General features: G+C 62.1%; 1 protein-coding gene across 3 annotated transcripts in view; it reads left to right on the forward strand.

Moving 5' to 3' along the window:
• Positions 1 to 18,071, forward strand: part of MYO7A (myosin VIIA) — a 57,450-nt gene that overhangs the window by 24,363 nt on the left and 15,016 nt on the right. For all 3 annotated transcript variants that reach the window (XM_062198269.1, XM_062198270.1, XM_062198271.1), the window contains exons 14-31: positions 1,856 to 1,993; positions 3,393 to 3,551; positions 3,887 to 3,979; positions 5,540 to 5,634; positions 6,600 to 6,684; positions 7,191 to 7,409; positions 7,647 to 7,754; positions 8,850 to 9,059; positions 9,420 to 9,623; positions 9,854 to 10,030; positions 10,409 to 10,501; positions 11,638 to 11,765; positions 14,231 to 14,357; positions 14,844 to 14,963; positions 15,365 to 15,538; positions 16,337 to 16,564; positions 17,653 to 17,823; positions 17,952 to 18,069. In XM_062198269.1, coding sequence (XP_062054253.1) covers positions 1,856 to 1,993; positions 3,393 to 3,551; positions 3,887 to 3,979; positions 5,540 to 5,634; positions 6,600 to 6,684; positions 7,191 to 7,409; positions 7,647 to 7,754; positions 8,850 to 9,059; positions 9,420 to 9,623; positions 9,854 to 10,030; positions 10,409 to 10,501; positions 11,638 to 11,765; positions 14,231 to 14,357; positions 14,844 to 14,963; positions 15,365 to 15,538; positions 16,337 to 16,564; positions 17,653 to 17,823; positions 17,952 to 18,069 — 2,647 coding nt within the window. The remainder of the gene's footprint in view (positions 1 to 1,855; positions 1,994 to 3,392; positions 3,552 to 3,886; positions 3,980 to 5,539; positions 5,635 to 6,599; positions 6,685 to 7,190; positions 7,410 to 7,646; positions 7,755 to 8,849; positions 9,060 to 9,419; positions 9,624 to 9,853; positions 10,031 to 10,408; positions 10,502 to 11,637; positions 11,766 to 14,230; positions 14,358 to 14,843; positions 14,964 to 15,364; positions 15,539 to 16,336; positions 16,565 to 17,652; positions 17,824 to 17,951; positions 18,070 to 18,071) is intronic.

An 18,071-nucleotide genomic window follows, 5' to 3' on the forward strand; every position in this document is an offset into this window, starting at 1 on the left:
TGTTGGTGTGTGGGGGGGGTCCGGTCTGGAGGTCAGTGCAGTAGTCTGAGGCAAGGCTGGGGCTTGGGCACAGCTCGTCGTGAGGGGAGTGGTGACGGGGGCGCTGGGTCCGGGGTTTGCAGGAGGAGCCAGTGAGACCTGCGGATGCGGTGATGAGAAGGGGAGGCGCTGGGGAGCTGTCTAGATTCCTGACCCGAGCAATCTGAGCCCCCGCTGACACCAGGACGCTCGCGGCCAACACGTTGTCACTGTTCCCTGCCACGGGCCCTGGCAGCTCAGCTGGCAATAGGGCTCCTGTGGCTCGGCCAGGGAGACAGGGAAGGGGGCCACGAAGCCACAGAAAGTGGGGGATGTGTGTATGTGTATGTGTGTGCTATGTTATGTGTGATGTATGTGGCGTGCGCTCTGTGCACACAGGTGTGTGTAGCTTATGTGCTGTGGTGTGCATGCTATGTTATGTATGTAGTATGCACTCAGGTGTGTGTCACAGTGTGTGTGTATGGTACGCATACTGTGTGTTATGTGATGTGTGTGGTATGAGTTGTGTGTGATCTGTGTGTCTATGTAGTATGTGCGTACTGTGGCATGTGTGTTATCTGCAGTGTGTGTTACGTGTGATTTGTGTGTGTGCACAGGTGTGCGTGTGTGTAGACATGTGTACCTGCTCATGGCAGGAGCTCTAACCCAGGCTGGTGTCGCCCAACCTAGACAGCCCCCTTCCATGTGAGGGGCCATCCAGGACTGTGCGGGGTCAGGTGTAGGGGCAACCTTGGGGACCCGGACCTGGTCATTCCCCACCCTATTGAAAACATCCCCTGGACAAAATCCTAGAACGTGCTCCAAATGCAACAGCAGTGGAAAGAGCGGCTCTTGCGGGCGAGCCGGCATTCTCTGGGCAGGTTTCCCTGCGTCTGGGTGGCAGACTGTTTGAACTCGGTATGGGTTACACACTTGTGCTCCTGGCCAAATACCTCACGTGGTATTTATTGCTATAAGGTATCGGATGAAATTAGCACTGTAAAATTCTACAGTCTTAACCACGATAATGGAATTCGCGTTAGAAATTCTCACCCACGCGGGGGCCGCCGGGAAGCGGTGACATGAGCAGGCGCTGGAGCAGAACCAGGGCTGTGTGTCCCCTTTCCCGTGCGCAGGGCCTTCCCTTCCTCTCTGGTTGCTCTTAGGTCTACCCCAGCCCCCTCCCATCACAGGACTCGGAGACCCTGGGCCAGCACAGGCTGCCCCTGTGCACAGCGCCCCTGGCACTGGAGCCAGCCAGCTCCTGTGCCTTCTTAGGCGGATTATCTGCCCCACCCCCACTGCTGCCTCCGCTAATCCCGGGGCTTCCTGGGCTGCTGTTTACTGAGACCCCCTCTGACCTCTGGTCCTCTCCCGCCCCCTCCATTCTGGAAACCGAGGACCTTCCCAAGGTCACAGGCTCAGAAGTGGCAGGTTCACCTCATGCCTGTCTCTAGGGTTGACCTCCATATCCTGAGGCCACCCCTTGACACAGGGAAGGGGACAAGCCTCAGAGAGGCTGTGCCTTACCCAGAATCCCCCAGCACACCAGGCGAGAACCAGGCTCCCGAGATCCCATAGTGCAGAGCCCCTCCTGCCTGGTTCATTTCCTCCTTGTCCGGAGATGAGGTCTGGGCAGGTCCTGGGAGGCTTCCTGGAGGGAGCATGCAGGGTCGAAGCTGCAGCCCAAACTAGGGGGCGTTCCAGGAACACTGAGTGCGTGGCCTACCCCTCAGGCTGTCCCCTTCCACTTCCCTCCGGGACAGCTGCTGGGAGGGCTGGGGGGGGGGGGCGCGGCACAGCCCCTCCCACTGCCACTGTCTGCCTGTCCTCCCAGGGTGCGGAGACCAGGAAGCGCTCGCCCACGCTCAGCAGCCAGTTCAAGCGCTCGCTGGAGCTGCTGATGCGCACGCTGGGCGCCTGCCAGCCCTTCTTCGTGCGCTGCATCAAGCCCAATGAGTTCAAGAAGCCCATGGTGAGTGGCCGTCCGGGGCGGGGGAGATTGGGGCTCCCCTGAGCGGGCGGATAATACAAAGCCCGCGATTGCCTGAAGGCAGCAGGTGCACGGGAAAGAGCCTCCACTCGGCAGGGCTTGGTGCAGGCTCCCAGCCTGGCCGATGGCTGACCTGCAGGGTGACAGTGGGTGAGTCACTTGCTCTTCTGACAGCCAGCCCCTCAGGTGGACGCAGGCCCCTCAGGCCTCCCTCCTGGGGATGTTTTGTGCGGTCACACCCGCACACCATCTGAGACCTCATGAGTGTGTGGTAAATGGCAGCCGTGGTTCTGGCTGCGGCCCCTCTTCTCCTTTAGCCCAGCTCTACCCCTGCCTCCTCCGGGGAGCCTTCTTGGATTGCTCTGAGTCCTTGGGCATGTCCTCATTTGTTGAGCCCTCTCTATGTGCTGGGCACAGGCGGGATGGTCCACAGCCTCAGTGAACCTTTGCACATCACCCATGAGGGAGGCACTGTGGTCGGGACCCCGGAGTGCAGAGGCTACCGTCGGGGAAGTGAAGGGGCCCTCTCCGTGCGTTTGTCCACAGCACAGGCTCTGGGAGGTGTTGTGTGCCCAGGGCCTGCAGGGTGGCCACGGGAGAAGCCAGGGGTCCGGGGAGGGAAGGAAGGAAGGAAGGAGGCCGGGGAAAGTGGAGCAGAGGGAGAGGAAACGGGCTGCGGAAGCCGGCTGTCCACACACGCCCTCCCGCCTGCCGTCCCCTGCCGGGAAAACGTTCCCCGGAGTGGGGGAGCCTGTCCACCCGGGACTCGGACCTGGAGTGGCCGCAGAGCCACAGGGGGCCTCGGCTGCCGTCCCTCTCATGTGGGGGCTGCAGGCGGGCGGAGGCTGTCTCCCCTGCTCTGAGATCACTCCGGAACCCTCTCTCGGCCCAGACCGCAGCATCTGTGGTCCGGGCCTTGGCGGTGGCATCTCTACAGCCTCCTGCCTCCCCTATTGTCCCTCCCCCTGCTGGTGACATCATTCTCAGATGCAGAGCTGACCTGGCCTCGCCCTGACCCATACCTCCTCCTATTCCTGCCCTCCCTGGGCTGGGCGCCCTGGCTTGGCCTCCGAGGCCCAACAGCCCGGCACCTGCCCTCTGCTGTCTTTCCCCAGCCCTTACATGCACCCTGGAGGCTGGCCCTGCCCTGCAGCCAGCCAGAAACACTGCGTGAGCAGCCAGGACTGGGTCTCTGCACAGGAGTTGACCCAGGGCTCCCCCTATGCTCCCCAGGCACCCAGCTCTGCCACCATGAGGTCCTCCTGTCATTCTGCTGTGTGGCTTTGGCCTCTTTGGGTCTTTGGGGCTGGTCCCTTGTAGAGCAGGCCTGGCTTCCCAGCAGGAGCCTGGGCCCTGATGTGCTTGGCTCTGTGACCGGCAGCTGTTTGACAGACACCTGTGCGTGCGCCAGCTGCGCTACTCGGGCATGATGGAGACCATCCGGATCCGCCGGGCCGGCTACCCCATCCGCTACAGCTTCGTGGAGTTCGTGGAGCGCTATCGTGTGCTGCTGCCTGGCGTGAAGCCGGCCTACAAGCAGGTGCCCCTGGGCGCAGAGACAGCAGGGCAGGCTCCTGGGGACAGTGGGCTGGCCATGACACCTGCTCAGCCTCTCGGGTGCTGCCTGGGAGACAGGGGGCTGAGCTGCAGGACCCATCCAGAGGCTCCTCCACTTAGGGGTTGGGGGTGGGGCGAGGAATCACCCTGATGAAGTAAGGACAGAGTAGGGTGGGGCGGGGGGGGGTCAAGGGGAGGGCTCACCAGGGTCAGTGAAGCAGGAGCAGAGCTGGTGTGGGGGTCCCATCGCCTGGCCTTGAGAGGGACACCTGGGGGCTTCCTGTGGCTGAGGCCACCCGTGCCCTTGTGTCCCTGCAGGGCGACCTCCGGGGGACATGTCAGCGCATGGCTGAGGCCGTGCTGGGCACCCACGATGATTGGCAGATCGGCAAGACCAAGATCTTCCTGAAGGTGGGCAGGCTCTGTCCCCGGCTGCTGGGGGCTGTGAGCATAGTCACTGCTGGGGGGCAGGGAGCTGGGGCAGCAGAAGGGTCCGGTGCTCCTTCCTGCTGGCCTCTGGGGGGCGGGGGGAGCGTGGCATTAGAGACCATGTTGACCTGGGGAGGGGCCACAGCACTGGCCATGGGTTAGAGACAGAAGCTCAAGGTGGGCTGTCGCAGGCCCCCAGCAGGGAGGCCTGCGCTGAAATCCCACAGGTCCCTGCCACATGTGACGGACAGGCCACTGGCCCTTTCTGGGCCTCCTCTCTTACCATCCGTGAAATGGGCTGGGCCGGGGTGGGGCAGCTGGAGTTTGTCAGCTCCCTTCCCGTGGCTTCCTGCAAGGCTGCGGTCAACAGGGTCCCACTGCCCCTCCTCTGTCCTGGCCGCTCTGAGCTGGGAGAGGGGAGCGGGGAGCCGGGCAGCAGGGAGTCACGGCCTGGGACAGCTGGCTGGAAGCTGTGGTGGCTGGGCAGCTGCGGCGGGGACACTGTGGACTTCCCTGTTTCCATTTCTGCTGTGCTAGATTTCTGGCTGTGCGGTGGGGGCAGGGCAGGGCTGGGCTCTGGTGTGGGGGTGGGGCGGGGCACAGCTGGGAGGAGAGGGAAAGGAGGACCAGCCCCCAACCGGAGGGGTCCTGGCTCCAGGCTACCTCCCCTCTGCCTCTGGGCCAGTCTCACAGAGCCCTGCTTTCTCACTGGAAGAAGCGCCGTGCAAGTCTGCGTGGCAGTCCCCCACCCCAGCCAGGGGCCTCGCCTCCGCGAGCTCCCCCATCCCAGCCAGGGGCCTCGCCTCCATGAGCCCCCCCATCCCAGCCAGGGCTTCACCTCCGTGAGCCCCGCCCCCATCCCAGCCTGAGGTAGCAGGTGTTGAGCCCCTCGACAGGCTCGGGGGCAGGGAGCAGAGCCTGGGCCGCCTGGGCAGAGGGCAGGCAGGGGCCAGGAAGGCACTGGGTGCCAGGATCCCTGAGGGAGCGCATCAGCCCTACCGCCCACTCTGGCTCTTCAGAACTGGGCCATGGTCCCACGCTCACTCATTCATTCAGAAAGCCTGGGCTGAGCCGCTTGTGGGCACCGGGCAGACGTGGCTCCCTCCCCGGTGAAACCCTAGGCTCCCCAAGGGCAGGGGGCTGCCTACAGGAGCCTGCTGCTGGCCCCTGGAGACCTGGAGACGGGAAGTGTTACCCCTCTGCAGTAATGATTAGGGCCCTGGGGGCTGGGAAGTCTGCGGGCCCGGATCGAGCAGGGCCTTGAGTGCCAGGGCAAGCAGCCCAGGCTGGACCAGAAACCGTTCCGAGTGGCTGTGAGGTTGTCTGTGGGAGAGACCCTCCGGCTGGGGTACAGGGCAACCTGGGGGATTTCCAAGGAGGCCGTGCCAAGATTCTGCAGAGAAATGGCAGTGGCCTGGCCCAGGATGGCGGCCGTGGGCCTGGGCGCCGGGTGAGGGAGGAGAGGCCTTGCCGGGGCAGAGCCCGGGGGCCCTGGGTGGGGGAGACCTGGGTGGGCCGATGCTCAGGAGCTCCGCCTTCCAGGACCACCACGACATGCTGCTGGAGGTGGAGCGGGACAAGGCCATCACCGACAGAGTCATCCTGCTCCAGAAGGTCATCCGGGGCTTCAAGGACAGGTGCGTGCCCAGCCGGCTCTGCCCCGCCTCCGCCCACAGGGGTGCGTGTGCCTGGGTGCATGTGCCGGTCGCGCCTTTGCCCCGCTGCGAGAGCACTCCGGGGTGGACACGCGTAGCCACGCGCAGCATCCGCACCGCCTGGCGCACACGGAGGAAGGCGCGTACCCGCCCGACACCGACGTGCTGCACCGTGTGAGCCGAGCATCGGGGTGCGCCAGACACACAGGGGCGCCCTCGGTTCTTCTCGGGCCGATGAATTCCCCAGAGAGGAAACCAGATTGTCTACGTCACAGTTTGTTCGTGGCCTATGGAAGGGACACAAGTACATCTGTGATGATTCACGAGCGGGAGGATTGCAGTGTGACACGGGCGCCAGCCCCTCCGGCGGGTTAGATGGTCGCCGGCCCCTCCACCACGGCTCGTGGGCCCCGCCTCTCACAGGCACCCCAAAGTGTCCTCCTTCACCCCCTCTTTCCTCTGACCTGCTGGTGGCTGGCCCCACTGTGTGGTGTGAGGTCGAACATGCCTGTTTGCTGGAGAAGCAGCCTACTGTGTGCAGGGGAGCAGCACGGCCTTCACGCGGTGCCCGTGGGTCACTCGGGGCTCCACTCCCAACCTCAGCAAGTCTCCGTTTCCTGCCCAGCAGAATGAGGAAGTCAGACCGCCCAGAGGTTTTCATCGGTGGTGGCACTCGCCTTACCCATTTGCACACACGGCTTTGTTCAACAAATACCTTTGGAAGGTCTCCCTTAAGGAGCTATGTGTGTGGCGAGGCTGTGCATCAGGTGTTAGCCTACCCATCTCACAGATGGAGAAGCTGAGGCGCAGTGCCTTGCCCGAGATCACTCAGCCCAGGAGTCACAAAGCTGGGACTCAGGGAGCCCATCACCTCCCAAGCGTGCCCGTCTGCCGGCCGCCTGAGGGCACAGCTCTGCCTCTCACCTGCATCGCGACCGCTGTTTCAGGTCCAACTTCCTGAAGCTGAAGAATGCGGCCACGCTCATCCAGAGACACTGGCGAGGCCACACCTGCAGGAGGAACTACGAGCTGGTGAGCCTCCCCCGCGCTCCTCCCCACGCCAGGCCTTTGGACCCGGTCTTGTTGCCGGGGCAGCAGCCTAACCAGACCCGGGGTGGTCTCCTGCCGCTGCCCCAGCTGGCCCCTACCTCCTGCCAGCCCAAAGTCCAGCTCTGGCTCCTGTGGCTCGCTGTGCTTCTGGAATGTGTTGGTGGGTCCTGGGCAGACTGGGGCTCTGAGGGGACCCAGGGGGCTGCGAGTGGCCGGCTCCCCTGGGCCTCTGCAGAGCAACTGGGCTGCAACCCGGCCTGGGGGTGTGCAGGAGGGCGACCAGTGGACTGCAGCTCCCAGTCTGTGCCGAGGTCCTACAGGGGCTGCCACTGTGGAAAGGCTTCGCTCTGGAGAAGACAGCGGATGGGGGGGGGGGGCATCAGAGGGAGACCGAGCTGCACCTTAGGGACGCCAGCGCTGGAGCCCCTGCAGGAGCGGTGTCTGCGGGGAGGGTGACGGGCTCTGAGCACGCGCCGCTGTCCCTGCAGATGCGCCTGGGCTTCCTTCGGCTGCAGGCGCTGCACCGCGCCCGGAAGCTGCAGCAGCAGTACCACCTGGCGCGCCGGCGCATCATCCAGTTCCAGGCCCGCTGCCGTGCCTACCTGGTGCGCAAGGCCTTCCGCCACCGCCTCTGGGCCGTGCTCACCGTGCAGGCCTACGCCCGGGGCATGATCGCCCGCAGGCTGCATCGGCGTCTCAGGGCCGAGGTGAGGGGCCGAGCGTGGGAGGGGAGCGGGGCCACCCCGACTTGGGCCTGCTCTGGGGAAGCCTCAAGCCAGGCAGAGGCACCCTCTGGGCCTCCCCGGTTCTCCAGGAGTCTTTGGGAGGCCAAGGGGAGCCCCTCTGGCTTTGAGGTCAACAGACAGTGAGACTGTCTGGATCTCGGGGTGGGGCCGGCGGAGGGGGCGTGGAGCCCTGTGACGTCCGCGCCACCCTTTCCCTAGTACCTGCGACGCCTCGAGGCCGAGAAGATGCGGCTGGCGGAGGAGGAGAAACTGCGGAAGGAGATGAGTGCCAAGAGGGCCAAGGAGGAGGCAGAACGCAAGCACCAGGTGAGCCCCCTCGCGCCCGCTGCGCTGCACCTGCCTGTGCCTAGTCGCCCAGGTGTCCACCCAGACCTGCTCCCGGGGGCCTGGCCGGCCCTGCAGGCAGAGAGGAGCAAGGCCCCCTGACATGGCCTCCCACGGGGGATGACGCCCAGATCAGAGGCCTCAGCTTGGGGAGAGGACCCAGGGGCTGCCCTGCCCTGGCTACCGAATCCGCGAAACGTGGCTCATCCAGGCAACAGATGCAGCCCTCTAAGTGTGAGATGCGCGCTAGGGTTTGAAGACTGCTGGGCCAACAGGGCACCAGAAACATCAGTGTGTTATCATAATACTACTTACATGTTAAAATAATGTTTGGGAAATGATGAGCTAAAATATACCGCTGGGGCGGGCATTTGCTCCGGCAGTAGCCCGGATGTCCGTTGAGATGCCCGCATCCCACATTGCAATGCCGGGGTTTGATGCTCAACTCTAGCTCCCGACCCCAGCTTCCCTTCAGAGGCCACTCTGGGAGGCGACAGTGATGGCTCAAGCACTTGAGTCCCTCCCACCCACGTAGGAGACCCAGAGTGAGTTCCAAGCTCCTGGCTTTGACCTTGGCCTGCGGCTGTCGAGAACGGAGGGAGTCAATCTCTGTCTCTGTCTCTCAAATAACTAATGTTTAAAACGTCAGTCACCAAAGTTAGCCTCGCCCGTTTCTTTTTACTCTTTAGTGCGTGGCTTACATTGTGTTTCTACTGGGCAATGCTGGTGTAGCGCCTTGAGCTCACAGCTGTGGGATTTGTGGGTTAGGAGCTCCCTGTGGGCCTGGGGAGTGTATAGGGCAGGCTTCCTGGAGGAGGTGGCTCCCAGCTGAACCCTGAAGGGCAGGCAGGCTCCCTGTGGCCCAGAGATGCTGGACACCCATGTGATTGGGCTGCGAAGGCCAAGCTGAATGTGACCCAAGGCGGGGACACGCAGAGCTTGGTTCTGCAGGGCCCAGTGGAGTTGGGACTGAGGCCCTGGCTGCCACAGGGGTGCTCTTGGGCGCCCCGGGAGGGCCTGTGCCCCGAGGCTGTGGCACCGGCTGCTGCCCTGGCTCCTCTGCGCCCCCGCCCCCAGGAGCGCCTGGCTCAGCTGGCGCGGGAGGACGCCGAGCGCGAGCTGAGGGAGAAGGAGGAGGCCCGGAGGAAGAAGGAGCTCCTGGAGCAGACGGAGAGGGCCCGGCACGAGCCCGTCAATCACTCGGACATGGTGGACAAGATGTTCGGCTTCCTGGGGACGTCGGGCGGCCTGCCGGGCCAGGAGGGCCAGGCGCCCAGTGGCTTTGAGGTACCAGGCTGTGGGCCGGGTTCCCTGTGCACCCCCGTGTGGCGAGCGCCCCCTCCTTGGTGGCCCTTTGCACTAAAGCCCACCCAGAGCCCGAGATCCAAAACGGGGCTGGGGGCCACAGGCTGTTATGTGACCTTGGGACATCACTGTCCCTTCTCAAGGCCCCTCTCAAGCATGAGCCGTTCACCGCCTGAGCACCTGCCGTGGCCTGGGCCTGCCTGGTGGAGGGCGGGACAGCATCCTGGAGGAAGAGCTGCCCCTGCACGCTCAGGCTGGGGCGGCAGCCCTGCCCCGAGTCCGCCCCAGGCCCCCTCGCCTGCCGGGCCAGGCCCCATGGCAGGGAACCGTCTGTGTCCGCAGGACCTGGAGCGAGGGCGCCGGACGATGGTGGAGGAGGACGTGGACGCGGCCCTGCCCCTGCCTGATGAGGACGAGGAGGACCTCTCGGAGTACAAGTTCGCCAAGTTCGCTGCCACCTACTTCCAGGGCACAGCCACGCACTCCTACACCCGGCGGCCGCTCAAACAGCCGCTGCTCTTCCACGACGACGAGGGCGACCAGCTGGTGAGGCTGCCTCGAGGGTCCCTGCTGTCGGGCGGCCGCGGTGGACGCCCGGGGTGGGGTGCTGGGTCCTGGCGGGCAGGCTGTGGGTCTGCTGTGATCCTCACCCTGGCACCCAGCCATGACTGTGACCGTGCCCGTGCGGGAGGCCAGCCTCTCCCCACCCCCCAGCCTGATTTGAGGGCCACAGCGCCTGTCTGCCTGACCTTCTGATCAGCACACCCTGTCCCCAGGCGGCCCTGGCAGTCTGGGTCACCGTGCTGCGCTTCATGGGGGACCTCCCGGAGCCCAAGTACCACACGGCCATGAGTGACGGCAGCGAGAAGATCCCCGTGATGACCAAGATTTACGAGACCCTGGGCAGGAAGACATACAAGAGGGAGCTGCAGGCCCTGCAGGGCGAGGGCGAGGTGAGGCCCCGAGTCCCCGGCCCACAGCCCCCAGGCCGAGGCGGCGGCTCTGCAGGCAGAGGGTGCTGAGGTCCTCCTGTGCCTCGGCACCCCCCGGCCCTCTCCCGAGTGCGTGGACATTCTGCAAGCTGTGAGGTGTCCACCAAAATGGAGGGGTGGCGTGGCCCAGCAGGCAGGGGCCTTGCAGTCGGAGGCGGCTCCCATATTGCCTCACTCCTTGGGAGGCCTCCGGCAGCTCACTATGCCGCTCAGAGCCTGTTTTCCCATCTGCCAGTGGGTGGGGTGGGGTGGCGTGGCAGTGGCTCCCTGGGACTTAGTGTGCAGGTGTGCTGGCCCCTGGCTCCTGCCACTCACCTGCCCTGAATCTTGGTGCTGCAGGCCCCGCTCCCCGAAGGGCAGAAGAAGAGCAGCAGTGTGAGACACAAGCTGGTGCACTTGACCCTGAAGAAGAAGTCCAAACTCACTGAGGAGGTGAGAGCAGACGGGGGGCCGGTGGCCCGGGGGGGGCTGGCCAGGGGCTGGATGCACGGAGGACCTCAGGAGCAGGAGTGGACCTCAGGGGTCCCTGCTGATGGGGGACAGGAGAGCATGGCGGGGTGGCAGGCAGGAGTGGGTGAAGAGGGCTGGGGTCAGGAGGGCTTCCCAGAGGAGGGCGCCTACAGTGGGGAGAGGGAGGAGTGGCGTGGGGGCGGGTGGAAGTTGGGGATCTCAGAGGGACACAGACCGAGGCCCCGATGTTTGCACTCACCAGCCCCTCTGCCTGAATCCTGCCTTCCTCTCTCTCTGCCTCGGGTTCCAGCCCTATTTTTTTTTTTTTAATTCAATAGTAATATTCTTTTTGTTTTATAATAGCCACATGTTACATCATGTCTTGTGCTCAGAACTCACCAATGGCTGTCCATTTCCCTCAACAGAAAATCCACAGTGTTACGGGGCCTTTCAAGATACGGCCCTCTGTTGTCTGATTTCCTGTCCCTTGAGCCACCTGCTTGCACACAATTATCTGACTTCAGTGATAGGCTTAGATGCACCATGAGCTCTCATCACAGGGCTGTGCTCTGTTTCCTTCACACCTTTCACGTCCTCACTGCTGCTTCAGAGTGGGCCCTGGCTCTGCCTCTGCCCCGTCCCGTCCCTGCCTAGGCACAAATCCAGCCTAGCAGCTGCATGGCCTCGGATTTGAATCCCAGCTCTCAGTATCCGAGGCTCCCGGAGGCAGAAGATGCCCACTCCACGGGGGCCTGGGGGAGGGTGCAGGATGGCAGCTGTGGTGCTGGGGAGGCGGGAGCCCTTCTGTGGTGCTGCCCGCAGGGTGCACTCTCACTACCCCTGCATCTCCCAGGCAGAGCAGGGGCGTGGGTATGTGGTGTGGAGGAGCTTCAGCCGCTGACTGAGGTGGCACCCGGCTATTGCGCCCCGCGTGGGGTCTGCATGGTTGCAGGTGGTCACTATAGCAGCACTCGGTGCACTTTGGAGCCCAGCTCTGTGCCTCTCCTGGGCTTCTGCTCTCTGTGGAGTGGGCAGACTTGAGTCCGGGGACCACAGCTGCAGAGGGAGCGCCCCCCACTCCATCTGCCCAGTCAAGCCCGCCCCTGCCTGTGGCGCAGGTGACCAAGAGGCTGCATGACGGGGAGCCCACGGTGCGCGGCAACAGCATGCTGGAGGACCGGCCCACCTCCAACCTGGAGAAGCTGCACTTCATCATCGGCAACGGCCTTCTGCGGCCAGCGCTCCGGTCAGTGCCAAGGGCGGGCGCAGGGCAGGCCTCCGCACCAGGGCTCTCCGCTTCCGGGGCGGGGCCTGAAAGCTGTCAGTGGCTGACTGGTGGTGCCATCACCTTCACAACAGATTAATCCGATCAGGGATGGTTTGGCTCTGTTGGGAGCTGAGCTGGTTAGATGGCCTTGGCTGAGCCCTTTCCCCTCCCTTCGCCTCCATTTCCTCCTCTGGAAAGGGGTGGCGTTGGTGGTGGCTGCCCCTTGGGATGTGGGAAGGTAAAACCCAGAGCTGGGCATAACACATGAACTGGCTCCCAGTGGGCAGACAGCAGTCGAATCACATCTCCTGCTCTGTCATTGTGGTCGCCAGCTCACTGGAGCAGTCCAGTTGTCACTGCTGGGAGCACATGAGAGGTCTGTTAGGAGAGCTGAACCCACATCCTCATGTGTGCCGTTGGGAGGACGGCAGAGGGCCCCCTTTCCCTGATGGAAAAACTGAGCTGCAAAGTGGGGAAGAAGTGCCTTAGGCACCGGGCCCCCCAACCCTCCTGTCTTCCAGCCAGGCCTCCGTCCACTGCTCCCAGAAGGAGGAGTCTCTCCTTCCCATTGTCTCTACCCAGCTGGCACTTGTAGGAGCACAGGGCTGGGAGCCAGAGGCTAGGGTGTTGCCTCCCCAAGGGGCCACAGCCAGTCTCTCCTTTCTCTCAGCCTCTGGCTGCCCAGTGGCCTGGGTCAACCATCTCACTGGCCTGGCGCAGCCGGGAGATGGAAAAATGCTTCCCAGCTGAATTCCTTTTACTTCAGGGCAGCTTTTTGCTCTGGGCGTTTGGCCTTCTTGCTTTCTGGATATGAAAATTACTTGCTTTATGAAATGATGGGGGAGAGTGGGCAGAGTGTGTGTGTTTTAAATATTGAGTTTTGTCATAAGTTGGCAACCTTCAGACTCGTTTAGAAATTGTCCCACAAAGTCTCAAAACTGGGGAGCCAATGAAGTGGCTCATCCCTTCTTCCCTTAGGGAGGAGGGTGTGGCAGTGCCCCCTGGTGGTCACTGCAACATCACGGCGATGCCTGGCAACAAACACAACAGCTGCAGCCAGTATTCTTTTTAAGATCTATTTATTAATCTGAAGGCAGAGTTACAGACAGGTACAGGCAGAGAGAGAGAGAGAGAGAGAGAGAGAGAGAGGGAGGGAGGTCGGTCTTCCATCCGATGGTTCACTCTCCAGATGGCCGCAATGGCTGGAGCTACACTGATCTGAAGCCAGGAGCCAGGAGCTTCTGGGTCTCCCATGTGGGTGCAGGGGCCCAAGGACTTGGGCCATCTTCTACTGCTTTCCCAGGCCATAGCAGAGGGCTGGATGGGAAGTGGACTCGAACTGGCGCCCATATGGGATGCCAGCACTGCAGGCGGCAGCTTTACCCACTGTGCCAGAACGCCACCCCATACAGCCAGTATGTTTGAAGGTTTGCTGTGCTAGGTGCTGCATACGCATTGGCTCATTTTTCTTTCATGGCAATGATGTAAAGAGCCCTTTAAAATTAATATGAAACAGGCCGGCGCCGCGGCTCACTAGGCTAATTCTCCGCCTTGTGGCGCCGGCACACCGGGTTCTAGTCCCAGTCGGGGCACCGATCCTGTCCCGGTTGCCCCTCTTCCAGGCCAGCTCTCTGCTGTGGCCAGGGAGTGCAGTGGAGGATGGCCCAAGTCCTTGGGCCCTGCACCCCATGGGAGACCAGGAGAAGCACCTGGCTCCTGCCATTGGATTGGCGCGGTGCGCCGGCCGCAGTGCGCCTACCGCGGCGGCTATTGGAGGGTGAACCAACGGCAAAAGGAAGACCATTCTCTCTCTCTCTCTCTCACTGTCCACTCTGCCTGTCAAAATAAAAAAAAAATAAATAAATAAAATTAATATGAAACAGAAGATTACCTTCATTGCTTCCATTTCATAGCAGAATTAATACTCAGCCACTGAAGTATTCCAGTGTTACAGAAACAAGCCCAGAGGCAGAGCCCCTCCTGGTCCCACCCCCAGAGACACTCCTGGATGCCTTTCTCATCTCTGCTTTTCCAGCTGCAATGAGTAGACACTGCACCTGCTGCCCTTACTGTGGGCTGGGGTCAGAGACATTCGCTCGCCTGGGCCACCCAGCCGGTCAGAGCTGAGACAGGGACAAGCCTGTGCTGCAGCCATTGTGCCCAGAGCAGGACACATGCCACCCTCTGGGTGTTGGGGCCCTGGACTTGGAATCTGCCCTGGGGTTAGGAAGGGGCTTCCTCTCTCTAAAGCAAGATCCTCCTTTGAGGCTCAGCCTGCCCCCACCGGACCCCACCGGGCCCCACTGGGCCCCACCCTGCCGCCTCCTGAGTAGTCTCAGGCATGCTGGCAAGGACAGCTGTGCCCCACCATGCCTGCTGCAGGGAATGGCAGAGCCAGCCGCTGCGCTCATGGCTGCTCCTGCCTTCCTTGCCCTGCTACCCAGGGATGAGATCTACTGCCAGCTCAGCAAGCAGCTCACCCACAACCCCTCCAAGAGCAGCTACGCCCGGGGCTGGATCCTCGTGTCTCTGTGTGTCGGCTGCTTCGCCCCCTCCGAGAAGTTCGTGAAGGTAGGGGAGGCACCTGGGTAGGCTGGGAAGGGGCGGGAGCACAGGCAGAGGCTCAGAAGCACCTGCTAATGGAAAGAGTGCTCTTCTCTCAGGCCTGGCCATCTCCTGTTGGCCACTTCCTCCCGGCACCTCTGCCCGGCCACCACTGGCGCCATGCCTCATTTAGGAGGAGGCTGGGTCTGGGCCCCCTGCACATGTGACCTGGGGCAGGTGGTCCAGTTCCTCCTGGGTGTTGAGGACACTTAGTCAGAGCGGGGCTGACCTGAGTGGTGGGTGCTGTGAGGGTGGAGGCGGAGGGGCAGCCAAGCCAGGGGAGCAGGGGAGATGGCCACTGTGGGGAGGTGCTGCTGAGTCCCAGGGGGTGGATTGTGGTGGCCTTGCCCCTAAGCCAATGGGAGCCACAGAAAGCAAAGGCAGGATGTGGGTGGAGGCCTCGGGGGAGGCCCAGGGAGTGGGTGGGGCTGTCTCATGGATCCCTGTCTGCAGTACCTGCGGAACTTCATCCACGGGGGGCCGCCAGGCTATGCCCCGTACTGTGAGGAGCGCCTGAGGAGGACTTTTGTCAACGGGACGCGCACACAGCCACCCAGCTGGCTGGAGCTGCAGGTGTGGCCCGTTGTGCCTTGTGCTTTGTGTGTGTGTGTGCCGGGTGTACTCCTATGCCCTAGAAACATTCTCTGCCCTGGGCCTCCGGGATTCCTCAAGTGCCTGTTCTCATGTCGAGGGATCCCAGGCCTTGGGAACCAGAAGGCCCCCCAAGCATGGTTGAGTCCCTGGCTCTGTGCTGATGGGACCTGGGCGGGGTACGGTGTTCCTTATGCATCTCATAGTCCCTTTGGGGTGGGCCACACAGCAAGGAGCTACGAAGGCACCTGTGGCAGGGACAGGCAGTTTCCCAGTTTGATGCTAGGGACTCAGGTTCAGGGACAAACCCACTGGAAGCCAGTGCCCAGAGAGCTGACCTCAAGTGGAGGGACCCCACACACACCACGTTGGGTTACTCTCAGGCCACCAAGTCCAAGAAGCCCATCATGCTGCCCGTGACATTCATGGACGGGACCACCAAGACCCTGCTGACAGACTCGGCGACCACAGCCCGGGAGCTGTGCAATGCGCTGGCTGACAAGATCTCACTGAAGGACCGCTTCGGGTTCTCCCTCTACATCGCCCTGTTTGATAAGGTGCGGCAGCCCCACAGCGCCTCCTCCTGGTCCCACGCAGGCTTGGCCTGCCGGCTCCCATCCTGGCACTGGCAGCTCCTGGCTTGGGTGACCTGCCATGGAGCCTCGGTTCCTCTTTCAGCTGGGCGTAAGCCTGGCTCTGCCTCACCCAGTAGGATATGGGTAGCTCTTAGGCACTGAGGGAGCCTCGGGCCCGTGGAGAGTGGAACCCAGAGCATTCCTCTGTCCGGTTTGTCCAGGGCCCAAGAAAGAACTTGACAGGCGGATGGGAGGGGCAGCTTTGTTCCAGGCCAGTGGGATTTCGCTGTTTGGCTGGGATGTGTGGAGAGCAACCAGGCTGTGGTGGTCGCTCCTTTCACTCTTCCTCATGCAGCCTGAGTTTGAGCATCCCCTGGGCACACACTGGGGACCAGAGTTTTCCCTGCTCAGCTGAGCCTGAGGGTAGCCCCAGCCCCAGCATGGGCACCCCCCACCCAGCACGTCCAGAGATGGAACCACAGTGCTGGGCACGGTTTGCCTGGATCTTCCTTACCTGTAGAGACCATCTGCATTTTCAGTGACAATCTGTCAGTTTCTCAAAAGGCTTGCACTAGGAACAGGGAACTCCCTCAAAACTGCCCCAAGCTGAGGCTAGAAAGACGATATGTGGGTGTGCCAGCTCAGAGCCCATGGCTGGGACCACAGATCCCAATCCTGTGTGTGTCCTAGGGGCCTGAGGCTGTGTCCACGCCTCCAGAGCAGGTGGGAGAGCCCCTTGCAGCCCCTCCCCTCCACTGGACTTGCTCCACTTGCCCACAGGTGTCCTCGCTGGGCAGTGGCAGTGACCATGTCATGGATGCCATCTCCCAGTGTGAACAGTATGCCAAGGAGCAAGGTGCCCAGGAGCGCAACGCCCCCTGGAGGCTCTTCTTCCGCAAAGAGGTCTTCACACCCTGGCACAACCCTGCGGAAGACAACGTGGCCACAAACCTCATCTACCAGCAGGTGGTGCGCGGGGTCAAGTTTGGCGAGTACAGGTGTGAGAAGGTGAGAGCCAATGCCTGTCTTAGCTTGCTTGTTGTCCAAACATGGGCTGCAGGCTGCTATAGCTCCTGGAGCATGGCTGTCTTGTGGCTGGGGATCTCCTGGCTCTTGCTGGACTTACCAGTGCCTGCCCGAGGGGCTCTGTGGGACCCCTGGCATTATACCAGCACCATCTGTTGCAGCAGAGTAGAGCTTCAGGACTCATGGTATTGTCCTGAGTTAGCCCTTAAAATGTGCTCTAACAAGAAAGAGACCTATTGGTACAGACCAGAGTTTGCAAATGCGGATCCCTTTATTACCGCCTAAGAATGGGAATAATGAAATTGATGATGGGGGTGGGGGGCAGTGAGGATGGGGCCAAGGGAAACAAAGAGGACAGTTGCTGGTGATGGGGGAGGGAGCAATGGTGCACACTGTGTGTGGTGCTGGTGATAACGATGGTATTGAGGGGTTGGTAAGCCGACACTCCATCAGAATACATTAGTGCAGCCACCTAAGTAGCTACATTTCTGCAATACTTCTGACGAACTGGACAAATATGCTGCCTGTGGGGTTCCTTGAGAGAACCTTTCTCTACAGCCCCAGGCACGCATCCCTGGGGCTGCTGTGTGCTAGCCTAGGGCGAGATGGGGCATGGGCCCAGGCCTACCAGGCTGTCCAAGCCTCTGCAGTAGCACCTGCTGGTGAGTAAATGCTGTGACCACCCAGCGGGTACACAGTGATGTGCCGGAGATGGCCACGGTTGGGGCACTACCCCAACCTGGCTCCAGCCCTGCCCCTGGCCAGATATCCACTTTACAGGGCAGGCATTTCCTCTTCTCTGGCTTGTCTGTCCCAGGTGCTATCTCACAGGGCCCAGTGAGATGGCTCAGCTTGTGTGTCCTAGGCAGAGTCCAGCTCTCTGTCAGTGTTGGGGGGAGGGGACCTGGAGAAGGGAAGGGGAGCTCACAGTGCCTCTGAGCAGGTAACAATTCTGTGGTAGATCAGGGAAACACAGCGGCCGACAGGCCAGGGTCTGGGGGCTTCAGTGGTCTGCAAGGGGTTCGCCGAAGGGCCCGGACCCTGTGTGCAACTGAAGCCCCTTCCCCCAGGAGGATGACCTGGCCGAGCTGGCCTCCCAGCAGTACTTCGTGGACTACGGCTCTGAGATGATCCTGGAGCGCCTCCTGAACCTCGTGCCCACCTACATCCCCGACCGCGAGATCACGCCGCTCAAGACGCTGGAGAAGTGGGCCCAGCTGGCCATTGCTGCCCACAAGAAGGTGAGGGGCTTGGAAGAAAGCCAAGAACTTCAGTGTCCACTTGACATCTGTGTCCATGGGGCTGCCACGTGGTTGTTGGGCGGAGCTCCTTCATTCTCTTCACCTCTACCCATCTCTGTCCTTGCCAGGGTATCTATGCCCAGAGGAGAACTGATGCCCAGAAGGTCAAAGAGGATGTGGTCAATTATGCCCGCTTCAAGTGGCCTTTGCTCTTCTCCAGGTTTTATGAAGCCTACAAATTCTCAGGT

This window comes from Lepus europaeus, chromosome 7 (assembly GCF_033115175.1).
Source record: "Lepus europaeus isolate LE1 chromosome 7, mLepTim1.pri, whole genome shotgun sequence".
In the NCBI taxonomy this organism is placed as follows: domain Eukaryota; kingdom Metazoa; phylum Chordata; class Mammalia; order Lagomorpha; family Leporidae; genus Lepus; species Lepus europaeus.